We start from the raw sequence: 26,746 nt of genomic DNA on the forward strand, positions 1-26,746 counted from the left end.
GGAGGAGAGAGAACGGTTGGACTCTCACGGAGAAAAATAATAGGCCAACTCTTTTTTTATGAGTTTAGAACTCGAGAGCAAACCCCTTGGGTATCAACAACAGTCTACGCCAGAAAGAGGACGTGTGTAAAAGAAAAGGGTTGGAGGAAAAACAATTTGGCTAGCTGTAACTAGCTTCTGTCAGACGTGACTAACTCGCCAACTGACAAACTGATTTTTAATACAATGCCGTGGAACTTATAAATACATGTTATCCACCGAAATAACTCACTTAAGTTCCTCCGTTGAGACTGCAAAGAACGATTTATAATTTTAGACACCGTTTTTGAAGATGACGAGAACGCGGGGCTGATTCATTTTGAATAACCTATTCTTGTCCTTAAAACATTGAAGGGAAAACTTTTGTTTTTCTCACTGTGAGTATAGCCTATGTGCATTGGAACCGGTTTTTCCACTGCTGCTTCGATTTTCTGTTGTTTTCCGTTGTGTTCATGCCTGACAGTTTTCACGGAAAACAGATCCACGTAGCCAAACGAAGTCGGTAAGTGTTCTTCTGTACAGTGTGTAAATAAAGTATGAACCTTTACATGATGTAAATTACAGTCATATCATTGGCTATGATGGATTATATTCGCACCGCAGACAATACTATTTATGATCTTTAGGCTCCTTCAAACAAGAGAAAGATACAATGAAACTGAATCACCCCGTGAAATTGAACAATCAATGTAACGTTAATACCTGTAGAAGAGCTGCTGTTTGAAAAAGTCTGCGGGTGGGATGCTCATACACGTGTGTTAGTGACTAGTACACCGTTTTGAAGTTAAACACGATTTATTTATTAAACACGAAGTATAGGCTAAAATGTTTTATTCATTCAGTAATTTATCATATCATTTTGATGTCACTCTCCAGTCAATTAATGTGTGGGCTCTGTTTCAAGATAATTTCAGTAGAACCTATTGGGTTATTAGACAGAAGATAACAATGTAAACAGCTTGGGCAATGAGCCATTTTATGGAGAAAAGCCTGAAATGGATTGATTGTTATCTTTTAACACATTGTTATCATAGTCAGACACTCCTTGATCCTATTGACCAGATACGCACTGTTATGTGTTTTGTCCTTGACAGTTATACAATTACATGCAAACAACACCAATTGTATACATGTTTAGTTATTTTCACATATTCCTTTTTTTCTATTTGTTTTCGTCCATATTTCCTCCACCATAGTCTCAGACAGGACATGAAAGAACCGTGGCCTTGTGGCCCAGTGTGTTTATTGGTGGGTGTGTGCCTTGTTTTGTTTATTTGGGGGGGTAGTAATGATAGCTTGTGTCCCTCTGTGGCAAAGGAGTCATCTCGAGTTACACCCCCTCAATGCTCTTCCCCCTCCTACAACCTCCTAGCAAGCCCCCCCCAAAGCCAGTCGGCTAGCTAGGGCCAGATGGCTTTGCCTAAACCACTCTGGGAAAATGCAGTGATGGAGCCCTTCCCTGCTCCGGAGAGAGAGAGAGGCATATGAGTCTGACCTTAATGTAGCCCTGACCCATGATGACAGAGTGTATATTATCCATAATAGTCATGGGCGTCAGGTCTTATTGTGGAAACACTTCTACTGGTGGTGTCATAGTGAGTTGAATAGTCTTCTACTCAATTGTCTTTACTGACTGTACACTCCACACCCCCATTAGAGTGGCCTTTCTAATTGACCTGGCCTGGGTATCCTGGAAGGACAGAAGATAACAATGTAAACAGCTTGGGCAATGAGCCCAATCTCATCAGTAGAGGATGCCTGGTCGATCTTTAAAAGTAATCTCCTCACCATCTGAAATAAGCATGCGCCTTTCAAAAGATGTAGAACTAAGAACAGATACAGCCTTTTGTTCACTCCAGACCTGACTGCCCTCGACCAGCACAAAACATCCTGTGGCGGACCGCACTAGCATTGAATAATCCCCGCGAAATGCAACTTTTCAGGGAAGTCAGGAACCAATACACGCTGTCAGTTAGGAAAGCAAAGGCTCGCTTTTTCAAACAGAAATTTACATCCTGTAGCTCTAACTCCCCAAAAATTTGGGACACTGTAAAGTCCATGGAGAATAAAAGTACCTCCTCCCAGCTGCCCACAGCACTGAGGCTAGGAAACACTGTCACCACTGATAAATCCACAATAATCGAGAATTACAATAAGCATTTCTCTACGGCTGGCCATGCTTTCCTCCTGGCTACCCCAACCCCGGCCAACAGCTCCGCAACCCACGCAGCTACTCGCCCAAGCCTCCCCAGCTTCTCCTTCACCCAAACTAGATAGCAGATGTTCTGAAAGAGCTGCAAAACCTGGACCCGTACAAATCAGCTGGGCTAGACAATCTGGACCCTCTCTTTCTAAAATTATCCGCCGCCATTGTTGCAACCCCTATTACCAGTCTGTTCAACCTTTCTTTCGTATCGTCCGAGATCTCTAAAGATTGGAATGCTGCCGCGGTCATCCCCTTCTTCAAAGGGGGTGACACTCTCGACCCAAACTGTTACAGACCTATATTTATCCTGCCCTGCCTTTCTAAAGTCTTTGAAAGCAGTTAACAAATAGATCACTGACCATTTCGAATCCCACCATACCTTCTCCACTGTACACTCCGGGTTTCCGAGCTGGTCACGGGTGCACCTCAGCCACGCTCAAGGTACTAAACAATATCATAACTGCCATTGATAAAAGACAGTGGGGCGGCAGGGTAGCCTAGTGGTGAGAGCGTTGGACTAGTAACCGAAAGGTTGCAAGTTCGAATCCCCGAGCTGACAAGGTACAAATCTGTCGTTCTGCCCCTGAACAGGCAGTTAACCCACTGTTCCTAGGCCGTCATTGAAAATAAGAATTTGTTCTTAACTGACTTGCCTAGTAAAATAAAGGTTAAAAAAAAAAATTAAACAGTACTGTGCAGCTGTCTTCATCGACCTGGCCAAGGCTTTCGACTCTGTCAATCACCATATTCTCATCGGCAGACTCAACAGCCTTGGTTTCTCAAATGACTGCCTCGCCTGGTTCACCAACTACTTCCCAGATAGAGTTCAGTGTGTCAAATCGGAGGGCCTGTTGTCCGGACTTCTGGCAGTCTATATGGTGGTGCCACAGGGTTAAATTCTCGGGCCGACTCTTTTCTCTGTTTACATCAACAATGTCGCTCTTGCTGCTGGTGATTCCCTGATCCACTTCTACGCAGATGACACCATTCTGTATACAACTGGCCCTTCTTTGGACACTGTGTTAACAAACTGGATGCAGTCTATCACAGTGCCATCCGTTTTGTCATCAAAGCCCCATACACTACCCACCACTGCAACCTGTATGCTCTCATCAGCTGGCCCTCGCTACATATTTGTCGCCAGACCCACTGGCTCCAGATCATCTATAAGTCTTTGCTAAGTTAAGCTCCGCCTTATCTCAGCTCACTGTTCACCATAACAACACCCACTCGTAGCACACGCTCCAGCAGGTATATCTCACTCGTCATCCCCAAAGCCAACACCTCCTTTGGCCACCTTTCCTTCCAGTTCTCTACAGCCAATGACTGGAACAAATTGCAAAAATCGCTGAAGTTGGAGACTTCTCTCCCTCACTAACTTTAAGCGTCAGCTATCTGAGCAGCTTACCGATTGCTGCAGCTGTACACAGTCCATCTGTAAATAGCCCATCCCATCTACCTACCTCATCCCCATATTGTTTTGATTTACTTTTTTCTTTTCTGCACACCAGTATTTCTACTTGCACATCATCATCTGCACATCTATCACTCCAGTGTTAATTTGCTAAATTGTAATTACTTCGCTACTATGGCCTATTTATTGCCTTACCTCCTTAATCCATTTGTACACACCTTATATAGATTTTCTTTATTGTGTTATTGACTGTACCTTTGTTTATTCCATGTGTAACTTTGTGTTGTTTGTGTTGCACTGCTTTGCTTTATCTTGGCCAGGTCGCAGTTGTAAATGAGAACTTGTTTTCAACTGGCCTACCTGGTTAAATAAAGGTGAAATAAAAAAAGAGACCCTCGGCTGTGGTAGCAGAGGTCAACCCTGCCAAGGCTTGTATGGTCCAGCCAAAAACATGACCTGTCAGAGTTGAAAGGTCTCAACTTTAGCTTAGCGTCTCTTCATCTGTAGGAGGAGCGAGGGGGCAACGATGGGTTGTGTGTAAATAAGACTGCTGTTGCAAAGCTTGGGCAGCTGTATATACCATCAATGAGGAGGGTGGAGAGTGCAGCCCCTGAGGCATGCTCCCTGTCCTGTTGATCTGTAATGCAGTTTGAAATCTGGGCCCTTTTTTGCTGAGCTGAAAGTTTTGAGATAAATTAGAACGGGAAGTTTGTTGAAGTTTAACTTTACATGATCTGACAAGCCTTTCTCATGTGTTCTCTGCATTAGGCTATTTCAGGAGAAGTCCTGTGATTGATAGATGCTCTAACTTTTTGTTTGTTATCCTTTCCAGGGACCTCTCTTCATAGACCTGTTCTGGGTCTGGATATCCCAGTTTTTTTGACCCCTGTAATGTTATTGCTGTATCTATGTCTGCAATGTTAAATGCGTTCCAGTAAAACTGAATGCACAGAGCAGTCTTCCTTGTCTATACAGAAAAGGGAAGTCTATCACGATAACAATATTTGTCATGGAGTGTTTATTACCAGATGCATTTAATTGATTATAATACCAAGTTACATTCTGAACTGTGTCTCAATAATCCCAACATGGTCTACTCAATCCGTCTCACTGTCTAGTTTCTTTGTGTCACAGACCTTCAAGTAGCTAGTTCATAGGACATGAGCTCAGAAGAACAAGCCTAGCTTTGTTTAAAAGCACAGGCCTACATACAGAGCCTTCAGAAAGTATTCATACCCCTTGACTTATTCCACATGTTGTTGTGTTACAGCCTGAATTCAAAATGGATTGAATGAGTTACTATCCTGATTTCCATCATATCCCATGGTTGTCAGGCATTGCTCTACAAGCCAAGGACTGATTTAGGCATACTACTGCCTTGGAGTAGCCTGTACTCTAATATACTGTGCTGTGTTGGTCCTGCACTGGCAGAGTGTATCTTTACACTGAACACACTAGGATCTCCCACAAATGAGCCCCCTCAGTTAAAAGAGCCTGGAAATAGTCTATGTTGAACCCTGTTGACAAGAGGAGATGCTTGTTGTGGGTTAGGCCGGGAGATGGAGAGAGTCTTCTCCTGTAGCATTAGTCTAGTAAGGGCAGTCAAAGTATTTGGGTGTGGAAGAGTTCTGCTGTCTCATTGACCGAACTGAGCATCCAAAAGGAATAGTAGGGGTTTTGGGGGTCTTGGAGATCCACAAACATCCATTCATAGAGGGACTCAAAAGTATTGGGTGATGTAGTTTTCCCCTGGCTTAGGGGCTGCCAGAGAACCCTAGTAGTGTACACGGAGGTATTTTAGGATGGGAGAGACCATAAGGAGGTACAATTATACCCTGGCACCAGACAGATGTTGGGTGGAATGGAAGAACTGATCTGCGCTGCTGTAAATGACAGAGCTGACCATGAAGTGGCAGAAACGCTTCAAGCTCTGTCAAGTTGGTTGTTGATCACTGTTAGACAGCCATTTTCAAGTCTTGCCATAGATTTTCAAGTCAAAACTGTAACTTGGCCACTCAGGAATATTCACTGTCTTCTTGGAAAGCAACTCCAGTGTATATTTGGCCTTGTGTTTTAGGTTATTGTCCTGCTGAAAGGTGAATTCATCTCCCAGTGTCTGATGGATAGAAGACTGAACCAGGTTTTCCTCTAGAATTTTGTCTGTGCTTAGATCTATTGTTTTTTTTTATCAAAAAACTCCCTAGAGGATGCAGCCACCATGCTTGAAAATATGAAGAGTGGAACTGTTGGATTTTCCCCAAATATAATGCTTTATATACAGGAAATAAAGTACATTTTCTTTCCCACAGTTTTTGTAGTTTGACTTTAGTGCGTTGTTATAGATAGGGTGCATGTTTTGGAATATTTTTATTCTGTACAGGCTTCCTTTTCACTCTGTAATTTAGGTTAGTATTGTGGAGTAACTACAATGTTGTTGATCCATCCTCAATTTTCTCCAACCATGGCCATTAAACTCTAACTGTTTTAAAATCACCATTGGGCTCATGGTGAAATCCCTGAGTGGTTTCCTAACCCTCCCTGCAACTGAGTTAGGAAGGACGCCTGTATCTTTGTATGGTATTGATACACCATCCAAAGCGTAAATAATTACATCACCATGCTCAAAGGGATATTCAGTGTCTGCTTTTTTTAAACCTATATACCAATAGGTGCCCATCTCAGCGAGGCATTGGAAAACCTCCCTGGTGTGCTTGGAATTCACTACTCGACTGAGAGACCTTGCAGATAATTGTATGTGTGGGGTACAGAGATGGGGTAATCATTCAAAGTCAAGAAATTTCAGCGTTTAATTTTCTATTCATTTGTAAACATTTCGAACAAAATACTATTCTGTCATCGTGGGGTATTTATTGTGTGTAGATCAGTGGCACAAATTTAGAATTTAATCTATTTGAAATTCATGCTGGAACACAACAAAATGTGGAAGAAAACAAGGGGTGTGAATATTTCTGAAGGCACTGTAGGTGAGGCTAGACATCCACTCCTTTGTTTTTGTGTTCATAGTGACTCCATCACACTCCACTCCCTGTATAGCCTAGTCTGGTTTTGCAATGACACTGTATGTCCAATTTGTTTCTTATAGTCTGCTAGTTCTAAACCGTGTGACGTGTAGACATAATTATTGCATTCAATGTTTGCTCTCATAAAGACCCCCATCACTCTTTTACTCTGTGTAATGATAAGTACACTCCATTCAGTGGTGTAAAGTACTTAAGTAAAATTACTTCAAAGTACTACATAAGTTGTTTTTTGGGGTATCTGTACTTTACTTTACTTTTTATATTTTTGACAACTTTTTCTTCACTATATTCCTAAAGAAAAGAATGTACTTTTTACTCCATGCATTTTCCCTGAAACCCAAAAGTACTAGTTACATTTCGAATGCTTAGCATGACAAGAAAATGGTCCAATTCACACACTTATCAAGAGAACATCCCCGGTCATCTCTACTGCCTCAGATCTGGCAGATTCACTAAACACAAACGCCTCATTTGTAAACTATGTCTGAGTGTTGGAGTGTGTCCATGGCTATACGTAATTAAAACATGAACACATTGTGCCATCTGGTTTGCTTAATATAAGGAATTTGAAATTATTTATACTTTTAATACTTGAGTATATTTAAAATCAAATACTTTTACTCAAGTAGTATTTTACTATGTGACTTACTTAAGTCATTTTCTTTTAAGGTACCTTTTACTTTTACTCAAGTAATATAATTGGCTACTTTTTCCACCACAGACTAGATTTACTCCCAAATGCAGCAGGTTTTTCAGTATTTCCCTTTCTGCTCAAAACATTTATTTTGTTATAGGCTATTTAACAACTTAATTCAATTATTAAGGAGGTCGGTGGCATTTCTGGCTCTTTGAACTACATTGACATTGTCAGTCTCTAGAAAAAGGCATCCCTATTTGTACAAACACAGACTTGTCAATGTGCATGGTGGGGATGATTATAATGTGTGGATTGGAGTTGTTACATTTGCATGAGTGTGTGTGCGTGACGTTTGTGGGTCTGTTGTGTGAGTGTGCATGGAAATAGGGGTGTGTGTCTACATGTGTATCATACACGTGACTGCCTCTCGAAAATGCCTCATTGTTTCTCTGTTCTTCTACTTACTGGTTTTTCTCCTTTTTTTGTAAGGAACTCTTTACAATCAGAGTTGAAAGGCCTCCATTGTTTGGGCCTTTCACAAAGGCAGGCATGGAGTGGAAGGGCTTGAGGGAGAATAGGATCTCTTTCTGAGACTGAGAAAACTATTACAATATTTAAAAGGATATACAGTATGTTAAACCATGTGTTAAACAGTTGGTTTTCTGGATACTCATTCAGTCATAATATAAAAGCTGTGTGCTTGCCATCAGAGACAGTTGTTTGTGTGTCTGTAAGTGAAGAAATGTAGGCCTATAGACTACATTGGAGTTGAAATGACAAACGTGACCATAACTTTTCCTCCATGGTGATTGGGAGGTAGATGGTTTGGGGTGTTTGATAGTGATGTATTATCTTTTATGATGACATTAGAGGTTTGTTATTTTGGCACGTCTGCACATGTTAGAAAGGTCAGTGTTTCTGGTCTTAGAGTTCATGTCAGTGTTAGGCTTTGTTGTAAACTTACTGCCCCTAAAATCACTTTCTATATATTCTCACTCTGTAATTACTACTCTCTGAAGGGGTTACAGACTGCATTCTCTCTCGTTCTCTCCCCCTCTCTCTCTCTCTCTCTCTCTTTGAAGAGCACTGTAGGGTTCAGAGCCTGGTCCAGAACTTGGACCGAGAGCTCTCTGCTCTCGGTCCAAGCCTGGCTAAAGAAAGACTGGAGGCATGGAGGGAGGGGAGTAGGAGACGGTGCGGCAGTGCCAAGTTCATTGCAGGTCCCCCCCTCCGCCTCATTCACTCTTGAGGAACAAAGTGTTGTTTGAGAGGCACTGATCAGAGATTTAGAGGAGAAATGATAGAGACAGGCTGAAAGAAACAATGGTGGTGAGCTGTGACTTTATCACCAACTTAATAAAAATGTCGATGTGAGGATGTGGAAGGAGTGTAGATGAGGTTTAAGGGCTCCCGAGTGGCACAGCGGTCTAAGGCACTGCATCTCTGTGCTAGAGGTGTCACTACAGACACCCTGGTTCAATTCCAGGCTGTATCACAACCGGCCGTGATTGGGAGTCCAATAGGGTGGCGCACAATTTGCCCAGCGTCGTCCGAGTTTGGCCGGTGTAGGCCGTCATTGTAAATAAGAATGTGTTCTTAACTGACTTGCCTAGTTAAATAAAAATGCTAAAATTATTTAAGGATGTCTTTATGACGTGTCATCTTCAGATTCATAATTTCCTTAGTTAGTCAGCATGGATGAGTAAAGGTTATCATAGACCTGTGATTTTACCATAGTGGTCTAATCATGATAATAAATCTGTTGAAATGCACTTAATGACTTGTAACCATGGTATTTATGTTCCTCCTCAATAGAACATAGTGCCAATTCTTTGCCTTTTAAGAGATAAAAGGGAGGGTGACTGTGGCTGTCTTTCAGTAGACCACTTTCAAACACTGTCACATATCATGTGGAGTGCATCTCATTTGCTCCCTGTTTTTGAGATGAGCTGAGATGACAAACGAGTCTTGTCCCTTCGTTTCCCAGTCAAATGAGCTCCCAAATAGCAGGTTTTTCAGTATTTCCCCCTCTGCTCCAAACCTCCATTTACATAACTCTTCAGGACTACCTTTAATCTGATTAGCATTCCTCAATAACTAACGACGTGGTGTATTCAGTAACGCCGTGGTGTATTCAGTAACGCCGTGGTGTATTCGGTAACGCCGTGGTGTATTCGGTAACGACGTGGTGTATTCAGTAACGACGTGGTGCATTCAGTAACGACGTGGTGTATTCAGTAACGACGTGGTGTATTCAGTAACGACGTGGTGTATTCAGTAACGCCGTGGTGTATTCAGTAACGCCGTGGTGTATTCAGTAACGCCGTGGTGTATTCAGTAACGCCGTGGTGTATTCAGTAACGCCGTGGTGTATTCAGTAACGCCGTGGTGTATTCAGTAACGACGTGGTGTATTCAGTAACGACGTGGTGTATTCAGTAACGACGTGGTGTATTCAGTAACGACGTGGTGTATTCAGTAACGACGTGGTGTATTAAGTGCAGCAATGTTACTTCATAAGAAACAAAATGGAAGATGTCTCATTGCACCATATATCAACATGTATTTGATGTCTATTTGATTTAATTACAAATGACCAAAGGACCAGGTTTGGTTGGTAATGGATTGGACAGGTCAGTGAGAGGGGTTATTCAAGTTCAGGAGGATTGGCAAATCTATCCAGAAAGGGTGTTTCATCTATTTGACCACATAAAAAATTGCACAAGTTGTGTTCAAGTTGCCAGCCAGCGTGCATTCTCTCTCAGGTGTGAATGTTGATATCTTAGTGTCTCACATATTAGAGCATGAGTGAGTGCATCTGAATCCATGATGAAAGGCCCATATAAACACAATCCAGTTCTGAGATCATTTTGAACATGTGGAGTGTTTTATTTGACTTGTTTAGAGATCATAACCCACAGTTGTAGCATAACCCACAGTTGTAGCATAACCCATTGTCATCATCATGTTCTAATAGCCAAGGCATTCAAACCTATATCACCAAGTTTTTTGAGTCTGTTATGTTGGATTAAACCAGAAAACAAGAGTGTTGGTGTTGACGCTCCAGCCTCCAAATCCAACTCTAACTTTCCTGCTCTGCTTCCTGCCCTGAGGGAAAAGTCACCTCCAGCACCGCCACTGATCTCCACTTCCTCCTCTTGGCCACAGCTTCCTGCCCTGAGGGAAAAGTCACCTCCAGCACCGCCACTGATCTCCACTTCCTCCTCTTGGCCAAAGCTTCCTGCCCTGAGGGAAAAGTCACCTCCACTGATCTCCACTTCCTCCTCTTGGCCACAGCTTCCTGCCCTGAGGGAAAAGTCACCTCCAGCACCGCCACTGATCTCCACTTCCTCCTCTTGGCCAAAGCTTCCTGCCCTGAGGGAAAAGTCACCTCCACTGATCTCCACTTCCTCCTCTTGGCCAAAGCTTCCTGCCCTGAGGGAAAAGTCACCTCCACTGATCTCCACTTCCTCCTCTTGGCCAAAGCTTCCTGCCCTGAGGGAAAAGTCACCTCCAGCACCGCCACTGATCTCCACTTCCTCCTCTTGGCCACAGCTTCCTGCCAATGAGAGAGAGTGATTCTCTTATGGTTAATAGGCAACCACAGTTGGCACAAAGTGGACACCATGGAGTAGGTTGGTCCTATCATGTCCATACTATTCTCCAGTCTCCACCATGCCCAATGGGCAGGACACATTGGGCAGGATGTTTGGCATTTGGAATCATGGAGAATTAGGTTTATAGCTGTAGCTATAAGGGTGGGGGGTGGAGCTGTAGATCAACAGGCATCATGCCCAGTCAGTGGGAGACCATTGCAAATGGTACAGTCTCGCATACCCCCCTGTGCCAAGCTGTGCCACCATACAGCTGGACTGTAACGTTTAGTTCTCAGCTGCCCTCTGCCTTAAAGCCAGAGCACCCTTGGAATCCGTGACCTCTCTCACACCCCCACAACTCCATCAGTGGTTAATGAAACCCACCCAAACTAGCTATGTGGGGAACCTGGGCATGGCTCTGTCTGTCTCTCAGCTGTTGAGGCTTGAGCCCCCCCCACCCCGCCCCACCCCTCCCTCCATCCATCCATGGTGTTTGTCAAGCAAGTGTGTTAGGCAACATTCTAAAGCAATTTGTTCCAAGGTCATTTCATACCAACATACTCAGTCATCTATAAGTCTGACTATATTTACATATACAGCACTAGCAGCAACCTTATTTTACCTGTTGTCATGACAACACACACAGAAATGTCATATTGGAATGAGGTCATTCAAGATGTACTTCATCAAAATGTATCGAAAGAGAGTATTTCTCAACTTCTACTTCTGTGCCTTGAGCTCCGAGACAAAACATGGAGCCACGTCACTTCCTCCTTATCTGGTGAGAATGGGTGACAATATCAACCTTCTGGACAGCTACCAGCTAGACCCCCATCTTCTAGACCCCTTTATCCCACTGGGCACAGACGTGAATTCAACGTCTATTCGACGTTGGTTCAACTTAATTGAATTGAAATTAAGTGGGAACAACATTGATTCAACCAGTGTGTGCCCAGTGGGATCCTTCATCCACCCACACGCTCAATGCCATGGCACACACACATACACACTCAGACACAGCCTCCTTTCCCTGGGTCCCTCCATCTCTATGTGATATGCCCTATCTCCCAGCATGATTTGCTGTGTGTGCCAGTAGAGGTCAATGCTAGGGCCTTATAGCCTTTGTGCCGCCCCATAATGGCACCATTCTCCCTGAGCGGCACACACACTGTGTGTGACTCCAGGCGTCACACACACACTGGCCACCATTGTGACTCTCACAGGGACAATGTGGGGACAGACACATGGACGTGGGAGAGAGTTGGTGTGCGTGTGTGTGGTCAGATGAACAAGTTGTGCAACTTGATGGATTACCCGCAACACCCTTGCAGTCACTTTTGAATGTCTTCAGAGGTGAGCCGTTATCTTAGCTTTCCCTTGCTCTTCAAACTTTCTCCTATTCCTGTTTTTGGTCCAGCTGAATGGTGAAGTTTGAGTAGAATTTTGACTGTGAACAGATATATTTGATAGTTTGCAAAAGTTCTGTCTTGCACAGAGGATGTTTTTTTGGCATGAACTTCAATAAAAGTTCCTGTTAGTGTGTTAACTTTGACTTGGGCAGGTTGGAGGTAATGCCACAAATCCATCCATGTCATCATAACTGGATATGATGAAAGAGAAGTCCATACTATAACCTAAAGGTGAAATGCTCTCATGCTTTCAATAAGGGTGTTACTGCACCGCACATTATTAGCCTAAATACTGTATGACTTCTGTATATCAGATTTCAGTCTCATTCTAAAGCATTCATTGTCCTGGCTTCATCCTCTCAGACCGACTTGGAAAGTTGTGCCACAGACACAGCAGACCAGTGGGACTGTGGAGCGCTCAGATGGCTAGATCATTTGTCTTGAGTTGTCCTTAGCCTTTTGAAAACAAGAGAACAGAGGGGACTGTCTCAATCTGGCTGAGACAGAGAGGCAGACACGTGAAGGACTGAGTGAATGAAGCGAGAACTCTTCCTCTCGCTCTGGAAAAAGAGAGGGAAGCAGAGAGCTACTATCCAACGGGCCCCCATTCTTTCCATGTCAAGTCATGGCCAGGTCATAATGTATCTCAGACGGAGAGGGGGAGGTGTTTAAAAGCAGAAGTTTGGGAAAATGGAGGGAGAGGGGGACTGAGAAGTGAAAGAGCAGATCAGGAGAGCAGGCACACAGCTCTGTTACTGTTTTTCTCCTGAGCCTGGAAACGTGAGTTTGCTGTAATCGGATCAGAACTGGGGTGAGATCATAAAGAAGGCTGGCCAGCAGCCCCAGAGAGAGCAGCCGACCCTGAGCAATGAGCCCTACACATCCTCCCCAACAGGCAAACTGGGAGGGGAGTTGGGGCTGCCTGATTAGCACCACTCGATGTCCGTAGTAGCCCTACTTTTAGTATAGTCATTTACGTTCACCCAGACATTTTTACTACATAGCCTATTTTAAATGCCTGACATAGACATCTCAAGTTCAATTTAGGAGAGTTGTAAAAAATATTTAAAAAAAAAACGTGGACCCCAGTAAACTTGAGTGGGTGTATGCTGCTGGTATGAAATCAGTGTTGAATATGCACACTGAAAATGATGTTACTTGAGTGGACACTGGACATCTGCTGCTATGTTGATTAGAATGGTCATAATTACAAAAATACAGTAGAGTAGAGTAATACAATATTATATAAGACGTTCCGGTACTTGGTACTGGTGTCTATAGGCCTTTTTGGTACAGTTCTTTTTTCATTAATGTACTACAGATGTATGTGGTTGTCCATGTTTATGTACTCCCATGATACTGTAGTCATGGCAACAGGGTGTATGTGTGGTATACAGGACTGTGGGTTATCATGGGGGGCAAGGCTAGCAGCATATGGAGTGTCTGGCAGGCCTATATGCAGAGTCACCAGGGAGAAGTCACAGATGGGCGGCAGATTTCACACTTCTCCTGAAGCCTCGGGGAACACTAGCGGGGGTGAGGGGTCAGAGGTCTGAATCAGGGGTGGAGGGGTGAGGAGGAGGGGGGGGGGGGTTCTAGAGTGTCCTACATACACCATATTAAACTTGTGACATTTAGCATCAATGGAGTCTCGCAACTCACCACTTTGTGTTCTCTATTTTGTGGGTAAGACAGTGTTTGTTAACCTAGCCCTAGATTTTAAAGTTCTCAGTCCTCTTTGCCAGTACTGTGCCCTAAAGTCTTAACAGAGACAAATAAATACTGTAAACCACTTTATTGCATTGTGAGTTAACGCATTGTGATGGCCTGTGATGATCTATGACCTACTCAGATATTTATCTTTCATGTTACAGGCACTCAAGCTGTTCTGATGAACTTCCGATAACAGCACCACTCCTTATCCTTCAGTCCCAACCTTCCACCACCACCACCTCCTTGTCTCCCCAGTGGTCTCGTCGGTCGGAGGGAGCCCCAGGATGACAGACCCTGACGGGGCTGAAGGGGAGGGCCTGGCCGAGGTGAACGCCTGCAGCCTGGAGATCGAGAGGAAGTATGAGGTCATCCCTGCCGTCATCTGCTCCATGTGCTGCCTGTTCGGCATCATCTACTGCTTCATTGGTAAGGTCACCACGGGGTCAAGGCCACAAGTCGTAACCCAACCACGTCATGTCAACGAGTACAACAAAATCTTCAATAACAAGGGTTGCATCCCAAATGGAACCCCAATCCTGATATAGTGCACTACTTTTGACCAAGGCCCATGGTGCACAACTTTTGAACAGAGCCATATGTGGGGAATAGGGTGCCATTTGGGATGCAAACAATGTAATAGAGCAGGGGATAAGGAATGTGTATTCAGACGTATCATATGTCTGCTAATGTGTTATACAGCAGGGTTCTCCCCGGGATATTTTAACAAGGTGGTGCTGATGATTTTTTAACACCTGTAACTGACGTTTCCTGCAATCTACAGCAGAACAATAATCATCATATTAGGGTGTGGTGCATGGCCTTAGATGATAACAAATAGAGTAAAAACACACTTTATATTTTCAGATTTTTCTCACCAAATCCAACTTAATAACCACAATTGCTTCTTTCTCCTCCACACCGCCTCTCTTTTTAGTTTTAACTGTAGGGTAATTTATACGGCATTACATTGCTTACAGTCGATATTCTGTAATATTTATAGAGTTGCTGATGCACCGAGCCTCTGCAATTTAACTTTCTCTTTAAGCTCTAACTTATCACCTGCATATTTGTTTACTGTTAGATTCCTCAGGCTATTGAATCTCCCCCATTGAAGTGAAGTACAACTTTAAATAAGTATTGTTTTCTTTTCACACCCCTCTATCTCTACCCCTCTCCTCCCTCCTTCACCATTCGCTCTCTCTACCCCTCTCCACTCTCCCTCTCTACCCCTCTCCTCTCTCTGTCACCATTCCCTCTCTACTCCTCTCCTCTCTCCCTCTCTACCCCTCTCCTCTCTCCCTCACCATTCCCTCTCTCTACTCCTCTCCTCTCTCCCTCTCTACTTCTCTCCCTCTCTACCCCTCTCCTCTCTCCGTCACCATTCCCTCTCTACTCCTCTCCTCTCTCCCTCTCTACCCCTCTCCTCTCTCCCTCACTATTCCCTCTCTCTCCTCCTCTCTGTCACCATTCCCCCTCTCTTCTCCTCTCTCCCTCTCTACCCTCTCCTCTCTCCCTCACCATTCCCTTTCTACCCCTCTCCTCTCTCCCTCACCATTCCCTCTCTCTACTCCTCTCCTCTCTACCCCTCTCCTCTCTCCCTCACCATTCCCTCTCTCTACTCCTCTCCTCTCTCCCCCTCTCCTCTCTCCCCTCTCTCCCTCTCTACCCCTCTCCTCTCTCCCTCACCATTCCCTCTCTCTACTCCTCTCCTCTCTCCCTCTCTACCCCTCTCCTCTCTCCCTCACCATTCCCTCTCTCTACTCCTCTCTCCATCACATTTCCCTCTTCACCTCTCTTCTCTCCCAGGATATCGCTGCTTCAAGGCGGTCATGTTCCTGTCGGGCCTGATGTTCGGCTCTGTCATAATCTTCCTGTTGTGCCACAAGGAGCGGGTGCTGGACACCCAGCTGAGTGTGGAGGCCTCGGCGGGTATCGGCCTAGGCATCGGTCTGCTGTGTGGCCTGGTCACCATGCTGGTGCGCTCCGTGGGTCTCTTCATGACGGGTCTGTTACTGGGCCTGCTACTTGCCCTCGCCACCCTGCTGGTCACCCACCAGTTCTACACACCCACCACCGTCTGGGTGCCCCTAGGGGTGCTGCTGGGCACTGGCATGCTGTTTGCTGTGCTCACCCTACAGTGGCAGAAGCTCTTCACCGTGTTGTCTACGTCTGTGTTCGGGGCGGCCATCATGATGGTGTGCGTTGACTACTTTGTGGAGATGCTGGCGCTGGCCAGACACGCGTATCAGTGCTTGAGGCTGTCACCGGCGCCGTCGCTCTGCTGGTACAGCTGGGTGATCATGGGTATCTGGCCGGCACTCAGCTTCATGGGGGTGCTGGTGCAGTGGAAGCTGACAGCCGTGGGGTTCTCACACACTGAGGGTAAGCATCATAGAATTCCATATAGACGTAATGTATAGGATCTCTGTGGTAAGCATGGGAGGTAGAGGAAGCTGTTTGTAGAGTATGATGCATCTGTATATCTCAATATGGACTATGGGTTATATTATGTTCTCTTCACTGCTACAATGGTTTTATGGTATTGGAGAACATTGTTCTGGTATTGAAACAAGACAGATTGTCTCCCAAGTCAGCTGTTTATATTACATTTTAGGTGTCTTAAGAATGTCAAATTGTCCCCTAAAGTTCTCATGTGCTCTGTAAAATTACTAAGGAATGACTCACTGAGTAAACACACCTCTCTCCTCTGGCTCTCCTCTCGCTCATATCTCTCTCTCATCTCTCTCGTCTCAGTCATCATCAGCAGGAGGCAGAAGCGGGCCCAGTTGATGCAGATCAGACAGAAAGATGTCAAGAAGCGCCAGCAGAACAGTGGGCAGGAGGGCACATACCGTCGCAAGCCCACCCCCGTCAAACGCTATGCCGGAGACCTGCTGGCACCGGTCAGTCTCTCTCTCTCTCTTACTCTCTCTCGTCGGAGTGCATGCTAGGAGTGAGCCGTCAAGCAGGAGTGATTGTGAGAGCGAATGGAATTTCTTTTCACTCTATTGGGTTTTGATATATATATATATATATATATATATATATATATATATGTTTAGTTGTTTTAAGGGTATCTTGTTTAACTATCACTAAGCACGTATAGGGTTAGTGGGATCTTTGTGGTTGGTTTTTCGCGAGGGCACAACCAGCGGGTGGGGCTGGTTGCAATGGCCACTCGCGGAAGTGTAGAGTTTGAAAAACTTAGTCGGAGGCATGGAGTAAAGATTCCTGCTGCGGCCGGGTGTTCAGTGGAAGAATGTAGCTTGGCTGTGGGTGCTATCATTGGGTATGATCGCATCAAATCAGCCTCAAGGATGAATAGCGCTGTAGTGATATTCTTAGATTGAATTGAAAAGGTGAATAAGATGGTTGAGAGAGGTGTTGTGTTGCGGGAGACACAGACGCCGGTATTTCCGCTTATGAATCCGGCCAAGAAAGTTATACTTTCTAACGTGCCACCATTTGTTAGAGATGAAGTGTTGGAGCGAGAGTTATCTCGCCATGGTCAAATCGTATCTACAATAAAGAAGGTTCTTTTTGGATGCAAATCTCCGTTGTTGAAACATGTCGTGTCTCATAGGAGACAAGTGCATATGATTTTAAAAAAGGACGGAGATGAACTGAATTTAGCGTTCAGTTTTAAGATTGATGGATTTGATTATGTCTTCTATGCATCTACTGAATCAATGAAATGCTTTGGCTGTGGAAGAGGGGCATTTTGTGCGTAGTTGTCCCGAGAATGAGCGCGCTGAGCCTGGTAGTAGCTCTAGTGCTGGTGCAACTAACGCACCACCGCGAAGGGATGAACATGCTAAGGGTGCAGGGGAAGGGAGAAGGTGGGCAGATGTGGTTGGAAAAGTAGGAGAGGAAGGCATTGTGGATACGGGGGCAATTGTGGTAGATCAGAACAAAGAGGGAGGGGAAACAGTAGGTGAGATTGCGACTGCCGTCGCTGAGGTGGTGCTGGAAAATGAAATTGGAGGTCAAGAGGAGATTGAAATAACGGAAAAGGAAGCGGATGTTTTCAAAATACAGAGGAGTAAAAGGAAGAATTTAAGTGATGAAGGGTCTAATTCTAAGAGAAAGGTAGAGATTGATAAATCAGTTGAAGATGAACAAGTTGTAGAGATAGTGGAGTTTTCTTCTGGGGAGGATAGCGAGAGTGAGTCATCTGACGCGTCACAACAATATAGTGAGATAAATGGGGTGGAAGGGAGGTATGGGATCGAGAAGATACGTCAATTTCTGAAGTTGACAAAAGGGAAGAAATATATGCAGGATTACAATGTAACTGATTTTTTCCCTGAACGTGAATTGTTTATTGAATCAGCAAAGTTTCTGATGTCAAAAATTACAGGGGGAAGTTTGAAAAGCCCTGAAATTGCTAGACTCAAGAAAGTTGTCACGAGAGTGATAAGTGATGTAAATTCTAAAGAAAATGAAATAATTCAGTTGCAGTTTTAACTCTGTAAAGAGATGTGGTGGCTGTATCTTCCTCTGTATATTTTTTTCATCCATGAGCAGTTTTAAGATTTCTTCTTTAAACGTAAATGGGGCAAGAGATGGTAAAAAAAGAGCCATGGTGTATGAGTTAATTAGGGGAAAGGGAAGTGACATACATTTTCTACAAGAAACGCATAGTAATTTGGAAAATGAAGTTATGTGGCAACAGGAGTGGGGGGACAGTGGTGTGTAGTCATAAAAACTCAAAAAGTGGGGGTGTGGCTATCTTGTTCTCAAAAGGGTTTTTGCCTTTGTCATATGAGGTTGAAGAGGTAGTTGAGGGGAGGTTATTAAAAGTTAGAGCCAGGTATGAAAACATCACTATGTGTCTGATAAATGTACGGTGCCTTGCGAAAGTATTCGGCCCCCTTGAACTTTGCGACCTTTTGACACATTTCAGGCTTCAAACATAAAGATATAAAACTATATTTTTTTTGTGAAGAATCAACAACAAGTGGGACACAATCATGAAGTGGAAAGACATTTATTGAATATTTCAAACTTTCTTAACAAATCAAAACTGAAAAATTGGGCATGCAAAATGATTCAGCCCCCTTAAGTTAATACTTTGTAGCACCACCTTTTGCTGCGATTACAGCTGTAAGTCGCTTGGGGTATGTCTCTATCAGTTTTGCACATCGAGAGACTGAAATTTTTTCCCATTCCTCCTTGCAAAACAGCTCGAGCTCAGTGAGGTTGGATGGAGAGCATTTGTGAACAGCAGTTTTCAGTTCTTTCCACAGATTCTCGATTGGATTCAGGTCTGGACTTTGACTTGGCCATTCTAACACCTGGATATGTTTATTTTTGAACCATTCCAATGTAGATTTTGCTTTATGTTTTGGGATCATTGTCTTGTTGGAAGACAAATCTCCGTCCCAGTCTCAGGTCTTTTGCAGACTCCATCAGGTTTTCTTCCAGAATGGTCCTGTATTTGGCTCCATCCATCTTCCCATCAATTTTAACCATCTTCCCTGTCCCTGCTGAAGAAAAGCAGGCCCAAACCATGATGCTGCCACCACCATGTTTGACAGTGGGTATGGTGTGCTCAGGGTGATGAGCTGTGTTGCTTTTACGCCAAACATAACGTTTTGCATTGTTGCCAAAAAGTTCAATTTTGGTTTCATCTGACCAGAGCACCTTCTTCCACATGTTTGGTGTGTCTCCCAGGTGGCTTGTGGCAAACTTTAAACGACACTTTTTATGGATATCTTTAAGAAATGGCTTTCTTCTTGCCACTCTTCCATAAAGGCCAGATTTGTGCAATATACGACTGATTGTTGTCCTATGGACAGAGTCTCCCACCTCAGCTGTAGATCTCTGCAGTTCATCCAGAGTGATCATGGGCCTCTTGGCTGCATCTCTGATCAGTCTTCTCCTTGTATGAGCTGAAAGTTTAGAGGGACGGCCAGGTCTTGGTAGATTTGCAGTGGTCTGATACTCCTTCCATTTCAATATTATCGCTTGCACAGTGCTCCTTGGGATGTTTAAAGCTTGGGAAATCTTTTTGTATCCAAATCTGGCTTTAAACTTCTTCACAACAGTATCTTGGACCTGCCTGGTGTGTTCCTTGTTCTTCATGATGCTCTCTGCGCTTTTAACGGACCTCTGAGACTATCACAGTGCAGGTGCATTTATACAGAGACTTGATTACACACAGGTGGATTGTATTTATCATCATTAGTCATTTAGGTCAACATTGGATCATTCAGAGATCCTCACTGAACTTCTGGAGAGAGTTTGCTGCACTGAAAGTAAAGGGGCTGAATAATTTTGCACGCCCAATTTTTCAGTTTTTGATTTGTTAAAAAAGTTTGAAATATCCAATAAATGTCGTTCCACTTCATGATTGTGTCCCACTTGTTGTTGATTCTTCACAAAAAAATACAGTTTTATATCTTTATGTTTGAAGCCTGAAATGTGTCCAAAGGTCGCAAAGTTCAAGGGGGCTGAATACTTTCGCAAGGCACTGTATATGCCCCAGTGGTGACAGTTGAGAGGGTATGTTTTTTAGAGACATTATCAAATACCATTGAGAAATGTAACAAAGAAGATTATTTATTTATTGCTGGGGATTTTAACTGCACAGTTAGCGATTTAGATAGAAATCACCAAGAACCTCATATAGCCTCAAGGACTTTTTTTAAAACGCCTCATTGTAACACATGAACTGTGTGATATTTGGCGGAGTCAACATGGAGGAACAAGGCAGTACACCTGGGCGCATGTGAGAGAGAACATCATCTCTATGGCCAGGTTAGATAGGTTTTATGTTTTTGAGCATCAATCTCAGGTCTGTAAATCAAGTGTGATAACCCCAGTGGGATTTTCTGATCATTGTTTAATAACAGAGGTGGTGTTCATTAACGATGTAAAACCCAAAAGCGCATACTGGCATTTTAATATAACTTTATTGAGTGATGCTCACTTCAGGAACTGTTTCAGTTTTTTCTGGGAGAGGTGGAGGTCTCAAAAGGCCAGTTTTGTATCCCTTCAACAGTGGTGGGATATAGGGAAATCCAGATTCAACAATTCTGTAATCAATACACAAGGAATGTCACCAAGGATATCACCAGATCAATGAAAGCCCTAGAGTTTGAAATAGTGGAACTCATGACGTTGGTTGAGACCACAGGAGATCGAGGCCATACTCAGGCCCTCGAGGAGAAAAGCTGCATTGGCAGACCTGCTGGGTATCAGAGCACAGGGGGCATTGGTGAGAAGTAAGTTTCAGGGAATATCTGAAATGGATGCCTCATCCAAATTTTTCTTTGGTTTAGAGAAAAAGAATGGACAAAGAAAAATTATTCATTGTCTCAAATCAGCTGTTGGACAAGAGCTCACTAGCCCTAGTGAAATTAGAAAGAGGGAGGTAGAGTTCTATGCTGAGCTCTACAAGTGTGAGTACAACGAGGATAAAACAGTGACACAGCAGTTCTTTGATGGGCTCCCAAAGGTGGCTGCAGAAGCTCAGGTTGAGCTTGAGCAACCATTGTCTTTGCAGGATTTATACACTGCATGGAAAATGGAAGGGCACCAGGCATTAATGGGCTTCCCGTTGACTTTTTTAAGTCTTTTTGGGCTATGTTGGGAGAGGATTGGTTAGAAGTAGTTAATGATAGTTTAACCGGAGGGTTACTACCAATAAGCTGCAGAAGGGCTGTCCTCACCCTACTGCCCAAAAAGGGTGACCTGAGGGAGGTGAAGAACTGGAGGCTGGTGGCTTTATTGTGCACTGATTATAAGATATTGTCAAAGGCTTTGTCCAACAGGCTGAGGGAGGTGATGGGGCAAATCATACATACGGATCAGTCCTACTGTGTTCCTGGCAGGCAGATAGGGGATAACATTTCTCTGATTCGTGATTTTTTGGACATCTCGAGGGCTATTGGGTTGGATGCTGGTCTAATTTCAATTGATCAGGAAAAGGCATTTGACCGAGTTGAACATCAATATTTATGGCACACGTTTGAGGCGTTTGGGTTCAGCTCTGGTTTTATTGCCATGATAAAGGTGATATATGGTGACATTGAAAGTGTATTGAAAGTTAACAGTGGTTTGAGTGCTCCTTTTAAAGTGTGTAGAGGTATTAGGCAGGGATGTTCTTTGTCAGGAATGTTATATGCCATTGCTATAGAGCCACTACTAAATAGCATTAGAAGTCGCATTGCAGGGGTGTGCCTTTCAGAGGATATTCCTCCTATTCGTCTCTCAGCCTATGCTGATGATGTAGTTGTGTTAGTGAAAAATCAAGCGGAGGTGGATAGTTTGAGTCTAATGGTGGATCGTTTTAGGGGAATATCCTCTGCAAAGGTAAATTGGGAAAAGAGTTGTGCTTTACAGATTGGAGAATGGTCTGGAGGGATCATGGCTTTGCCAGGGGGGCTAGAATTATGTAAGGGAGGTTTTAAGTATCTTGGAGTGTACCTAGGAGATGAGGGGACTATGGAAAAAATTGGAGTGGGGTGGTTGAAATGGTGGAAGGGAGGATGAGGAGATGGCGTTGGTTACTATCTCGTATGTCATATAGGGGGTGCACTATTATAGTTAACAATGTGATTTCCTCTGCACTGTGGCATCGGTTGTCAGTTTTAGAACCACCATCTGGCCTTCTGGCTAAGATACAGGCAATTATTGTGGATTTCTTTTGGGATAAATATCACTGGGTTCCACAAAGTGTTTTGTATTTGTCAAAAGAGGAGGGGGGACAAGGTCTGGTACATCTTGCTAGTAGGGCTGCTGCTTTCCGGTTTCAGTTTATTCAAAGGTTGCTTTATGGACCGGAAAATGTGGTGTGGAGAGGGGTGGCAGGTCTTATATTACAGCGGGTTGGAGGATTAGGTTTAAAGAAGGCTTTATTTCTGGTTGATAGTAGCCAGATTTCTAGGGAGGGAGTACCTCCGTTTTACAGAGGCCTTCTCAGAGTATAGAGCATAATGAAGGTGTCCAGACGAACTTCAACGGAGTCAGTGCATTGGCTGTTGGAGGAACTTCTGGTGTATGGGGCAAGACTGGATTGTACAACTGCAGCTGTTCCACATTTCTCCAAGATTCTGGTGAAGGGGAAAATCATCAACTTAAAACAGTTAATGGCCATGGCTGGGCCCGCCTTAATGGATGGAAGACGGGTGGCAGAACATTTGGGGATGAGGTCGGAAAGGATTGTCGGACAAATGCTGGGGAGCTGCATGAAGGCTCTGTCAGCAGAAGAATGGGGTTATGCTTAGTAGCCACAAGAAGAAGGTACAAGATGAAGACGTGTAATTTCCAAGACTAGGGATTACACCAAATATCCCAGAGTCAGAAAGAAAGGCGTTATTGCTGGATTTGAGAGGGTTGGAGGAGATGGGTTTGGATGAGGTGAATGGGAAGGACTTGTATAGGGGGTGTGTCAAGGTGTTGAATAAAGATAAATTGAAAAATAGAAAAGACACTCCATGGAGGGTAAAATTGGGCATTGATGACAAGGTGAAGCCAGCATGGAGAGCACTGTACAAGCCACCGTTACAAAAGGGTACTGGTGATATGCAATGGAGGGTTTTACATGGCATCATTGCAGTTAATGCTTTTGTATCTGTTATTAACTCAGATGTTAGAGATGGATGTCCTTTTTGTAATATAAGAGAAACCATTTTTCACTGTTTTATGGAGTGTGAGAGGATAAAACCTCAATTGGAAATGCTGGAATCTTTGTTTAAAGCTGTAGGGGAGTTTTTCAATAACACTGTTTTTATTTTGGGGTTTCAATATAGTAAACAACAGAAAAGAAAATGTCAAATGTAAAATTTTATTTTGGGACAAGATGTCAATTTTTCTGAGTAGGAAACAAGATAGAAACGGGATATGGGCAGGATGTAAGATGTGTTTTTAAAGGATTAGTGAAAGCAAGAATAAAAGTAGTTTTTGAGTTCTTTTCAGCTGTAAAAGATCTATTATTTGAGGAGAAGTGGGCCTACGAAGGAGCGCTTTGTTTTGTAGAGGAGGGGAAATTATTTTTTGCTGATGAAATAAGTTGAATGTATATGCTATGTATTTATTTTTGTTTAGGAATTACATGTGTTGTTTCATTTCTGAAAAGGCAGTGTGTCATTATTTATGTTAACACTTGAGTAAAAAATAAAGGTTTTATAAAAACTCAAAATTTCTCTCTCTCTCTCTCTCACACAACAGAGAAGGCTGGTGGGAGGAGCTATAGGAGGATGGGCTCATTATAATGGCTGGAATGGAATAAATGCAACGGAGTCAAAAATGTTGTTTTTATGTGTTTGATACAGTTCCATTCCAGACATTACAATGAGCCTGTCCTCCTATAGCTCCTCCCACCAGCCTCCACTGACACACACACACACACTCTCTATTCTATTTGAATTTCAACATGTAGAACAGATTTCAAGGTTGATTCTGATTATATTCCCTCTCTCCTCTTCTTCCCCTCTCTCCTTTATTCCTTCTCTCAGAGCTACCTGCAGAGTCTTAGGGACAGACAGATGGGCACAGGCAACTCCCTCAGCAGCCTGGGCACTACCAACCACACAATAATCGACTTTGACTATGAGACAAGCTCCACCGTACCCCTCACCATCACCACACCTGTCAACAGGGTCTGACGCACCGAGGGACAGACGGGGGATGACTCACTTGTTTCTTGTCCCCCCCTCCACAGTCCTCCTCCCTATGTAGTGTACTGTTGACCCTACAGACAATGTGAGAGTCTATTGAACAATGTATGTTCCTTACATTGACTTGGAAAAGGGCCTTGAATGCTGTCCAAGTGAAGATCAAAGCACACCTCCAGTGTACTGTACTGTACCTCGTTTGGAATGGCAGACTGGAAGGTGATGGAATGGGTCCTCGATCTGTGAGCTGTTCCCTGAGAGTGGTTGGTGTTTGGCCCCCATTTGATGTGTGCTGTAATCACTCTTTCAATAGACAGGGCCTGTGTGGCCTCTCCCTGTGTTGTCTGCTCTGAGCGGTGGCATGTCCATGTGAAAAGTCTGGGGTTAGGACAGAGCAGAGTACACAGAAGAAGGAGCAGAAATGATCTCATTTGACTTCTGAGGTCGTATACTTTCTCTGGTGCCATTATGTGATTGTTTGATTACATGTGGGAGAAATCACTTGACTGATGAAAACAGACTTGTTTTTGCTGTTCAGAAAGCAATACTGGGAATGGAAATGGCCATGAATTGCACGAGAGCTACCTCCGAGTGATTTCAACTTTTATAATTGGAGTTAACTGTGCTTTAATGACTTGAAATGAACCAGTGGTGTGTAAACTCGGGTGAACCGCCTCAGAACAGGACACCAGCTGATGTTGATAAGGCACTGTGACGGGACAAAGAAGAGGACATTTGGAGATACATTTCTCTGACCAGTGTTTTCTGTCTGTGTGAGTATTGCTGTTTACTTGTACCTTTTTCGAAGTAACTTCCTGTATAGTTGAGTGCAGAAGGTTCAGGTCCAGAGAGATACACGGCAACCATTTTGTGCCTAAATACAATGGAGATTACATGGGCAACTGTTTCAAGTGACATTTATGTTTGTTTTCATTGGAACTGCAGTGCCTTTTTTAGTGGTAGCAATACTATACAATATTGTTTCAAACCATACTTGGTTATGCCAGTTATTTTTGAGCAGTAGCTTGTTTTCATTACAATTTCAAGGCAGTTTTACCTGTGTAGTAACTGTATTCAGTAATGTATATGAACAATAACATTGAAGGAATGTGCTATTGAAAAAATTTGAGTATACATTTGCTGTACTATAGGTTACTAAGGAATTATCAGTGTTTTTAAATTGTAATTTACTTTTGTTTTCGAATTTTAGAGGGACAGTAGGCCTACTTTCACTCAATACTCTCAACTATTCTGAATCTGTACATAATTGTCAATAGGAAATTGAAAGATAAACCATTAAATTAGTTTAAAAACAAAAGCTGTCTTGAGTTATTTGTCTGAGGCTAAATGGCTCTATATTCCCTCACTGGTCACCTAGCAACATCAGCTGCCAAATTCTGCCTTGGAATCAGAAACACAGAGGGTCTTGAAGGCAACAAATGGGGGTGATTTCCTGCTCCCTGATTGGTTTAAGCAGTGGTGTTGCTGTGGCAGCTTCTGAACTTTAGCAGCCCACAAGTATCATGCATGAAAGCACATGGCTCTCGTCATAGGCTCTTCTGACCTCAAGTATTTCGCTAAACTTGGTGTCTCTGTTGTTCATAAGCCATTGCAATGAGATCAGAGTAGGTTTACATCATAAAGGAAACCAGGCCAGTTTTTTTGTTGACTGTCATGACTAATTTGCACAACTATGTCTTAGATGAAAAAAGTAATTGCATACATATATTCTGAACAAAAAAATTAAAGTGCTGGTCCCATGTTTCATGAGCTGAAACATTTTTTTTCATTTAACTAAGAAAGTCAGTTAAGAACACATTCTTATTTACATTGACAGCCTACACCGGCCAAACCCGGACGACGCTGGGCCAATTGTGCCCCGCCCTATGGGACTCCCAATCACGACTCCCAATCACGGCCGGTTGTGGATTTGAACCAGGGTGTCTGTAGTCGAGCCTCTAGCACTGAAATGCAGTGCCTTATGCGCCACTCGAGATCCCAGACATTTGCCATACTCACAAAAACGCCACTCTAAAATGTGCAGTTTTGTCACACAACACAATGCAACAG

General features: G+C 43.6%; 1 protein-coding gene across 2 annotated transcripts; it reads left to right on the forward strand.

Moving 5' to 3' along the window:
• LOC135541841 (transmembrane protein 198-like) lies at positions 1–26,008 on the forward strand. Of its 2 annotated transcripts, none has more exons than XM_064968258.1 (5): positions 1–541; positions 14,216–14,480; positions 15,861–16,436; positions 16,809–16,957; positions 24,518–26,008. In XM_064968258.1, exons 2-5 carry the CDS (start codon positions 14,339–14,341, stop codon positions 24,665–24,667), a joined length of 1,017 nt encoding a protein of 338 aa, XP_064824330.1. In that variant the 5' UTR covers positions 1–541; positions 14,216–14,338; the 3' UTR covers positions 24,668–26,008. The 2 variants fall into 2 exon arrangements, with proteins under 2 accessions (XP_064824330.1, XP_064824331.1); XM_064968259.1 differs by lacking the exon at positions 1–541 and adding an exon at positions 12,166–12,285.
• Positions 26,009–26,746: the final 738 nt, after the last annotated feature.

The sequence above is a fragment of the Oncorhynchus masou genome, chromosome 6, assembly GCF_036934945.1.
Source record: "Oncorhynchus masou masou isolate Uvic2021 chromosome 6, UVic_Omas_1.1, whole genome shotgun sequence".
NCBI classification, from domain to species: Eukaryota; Metazoa; Chordata; class Actinopteri; order Salmoniformes; family Salmonidae; genus Oncorhynchus; species Oncorhynchus masou.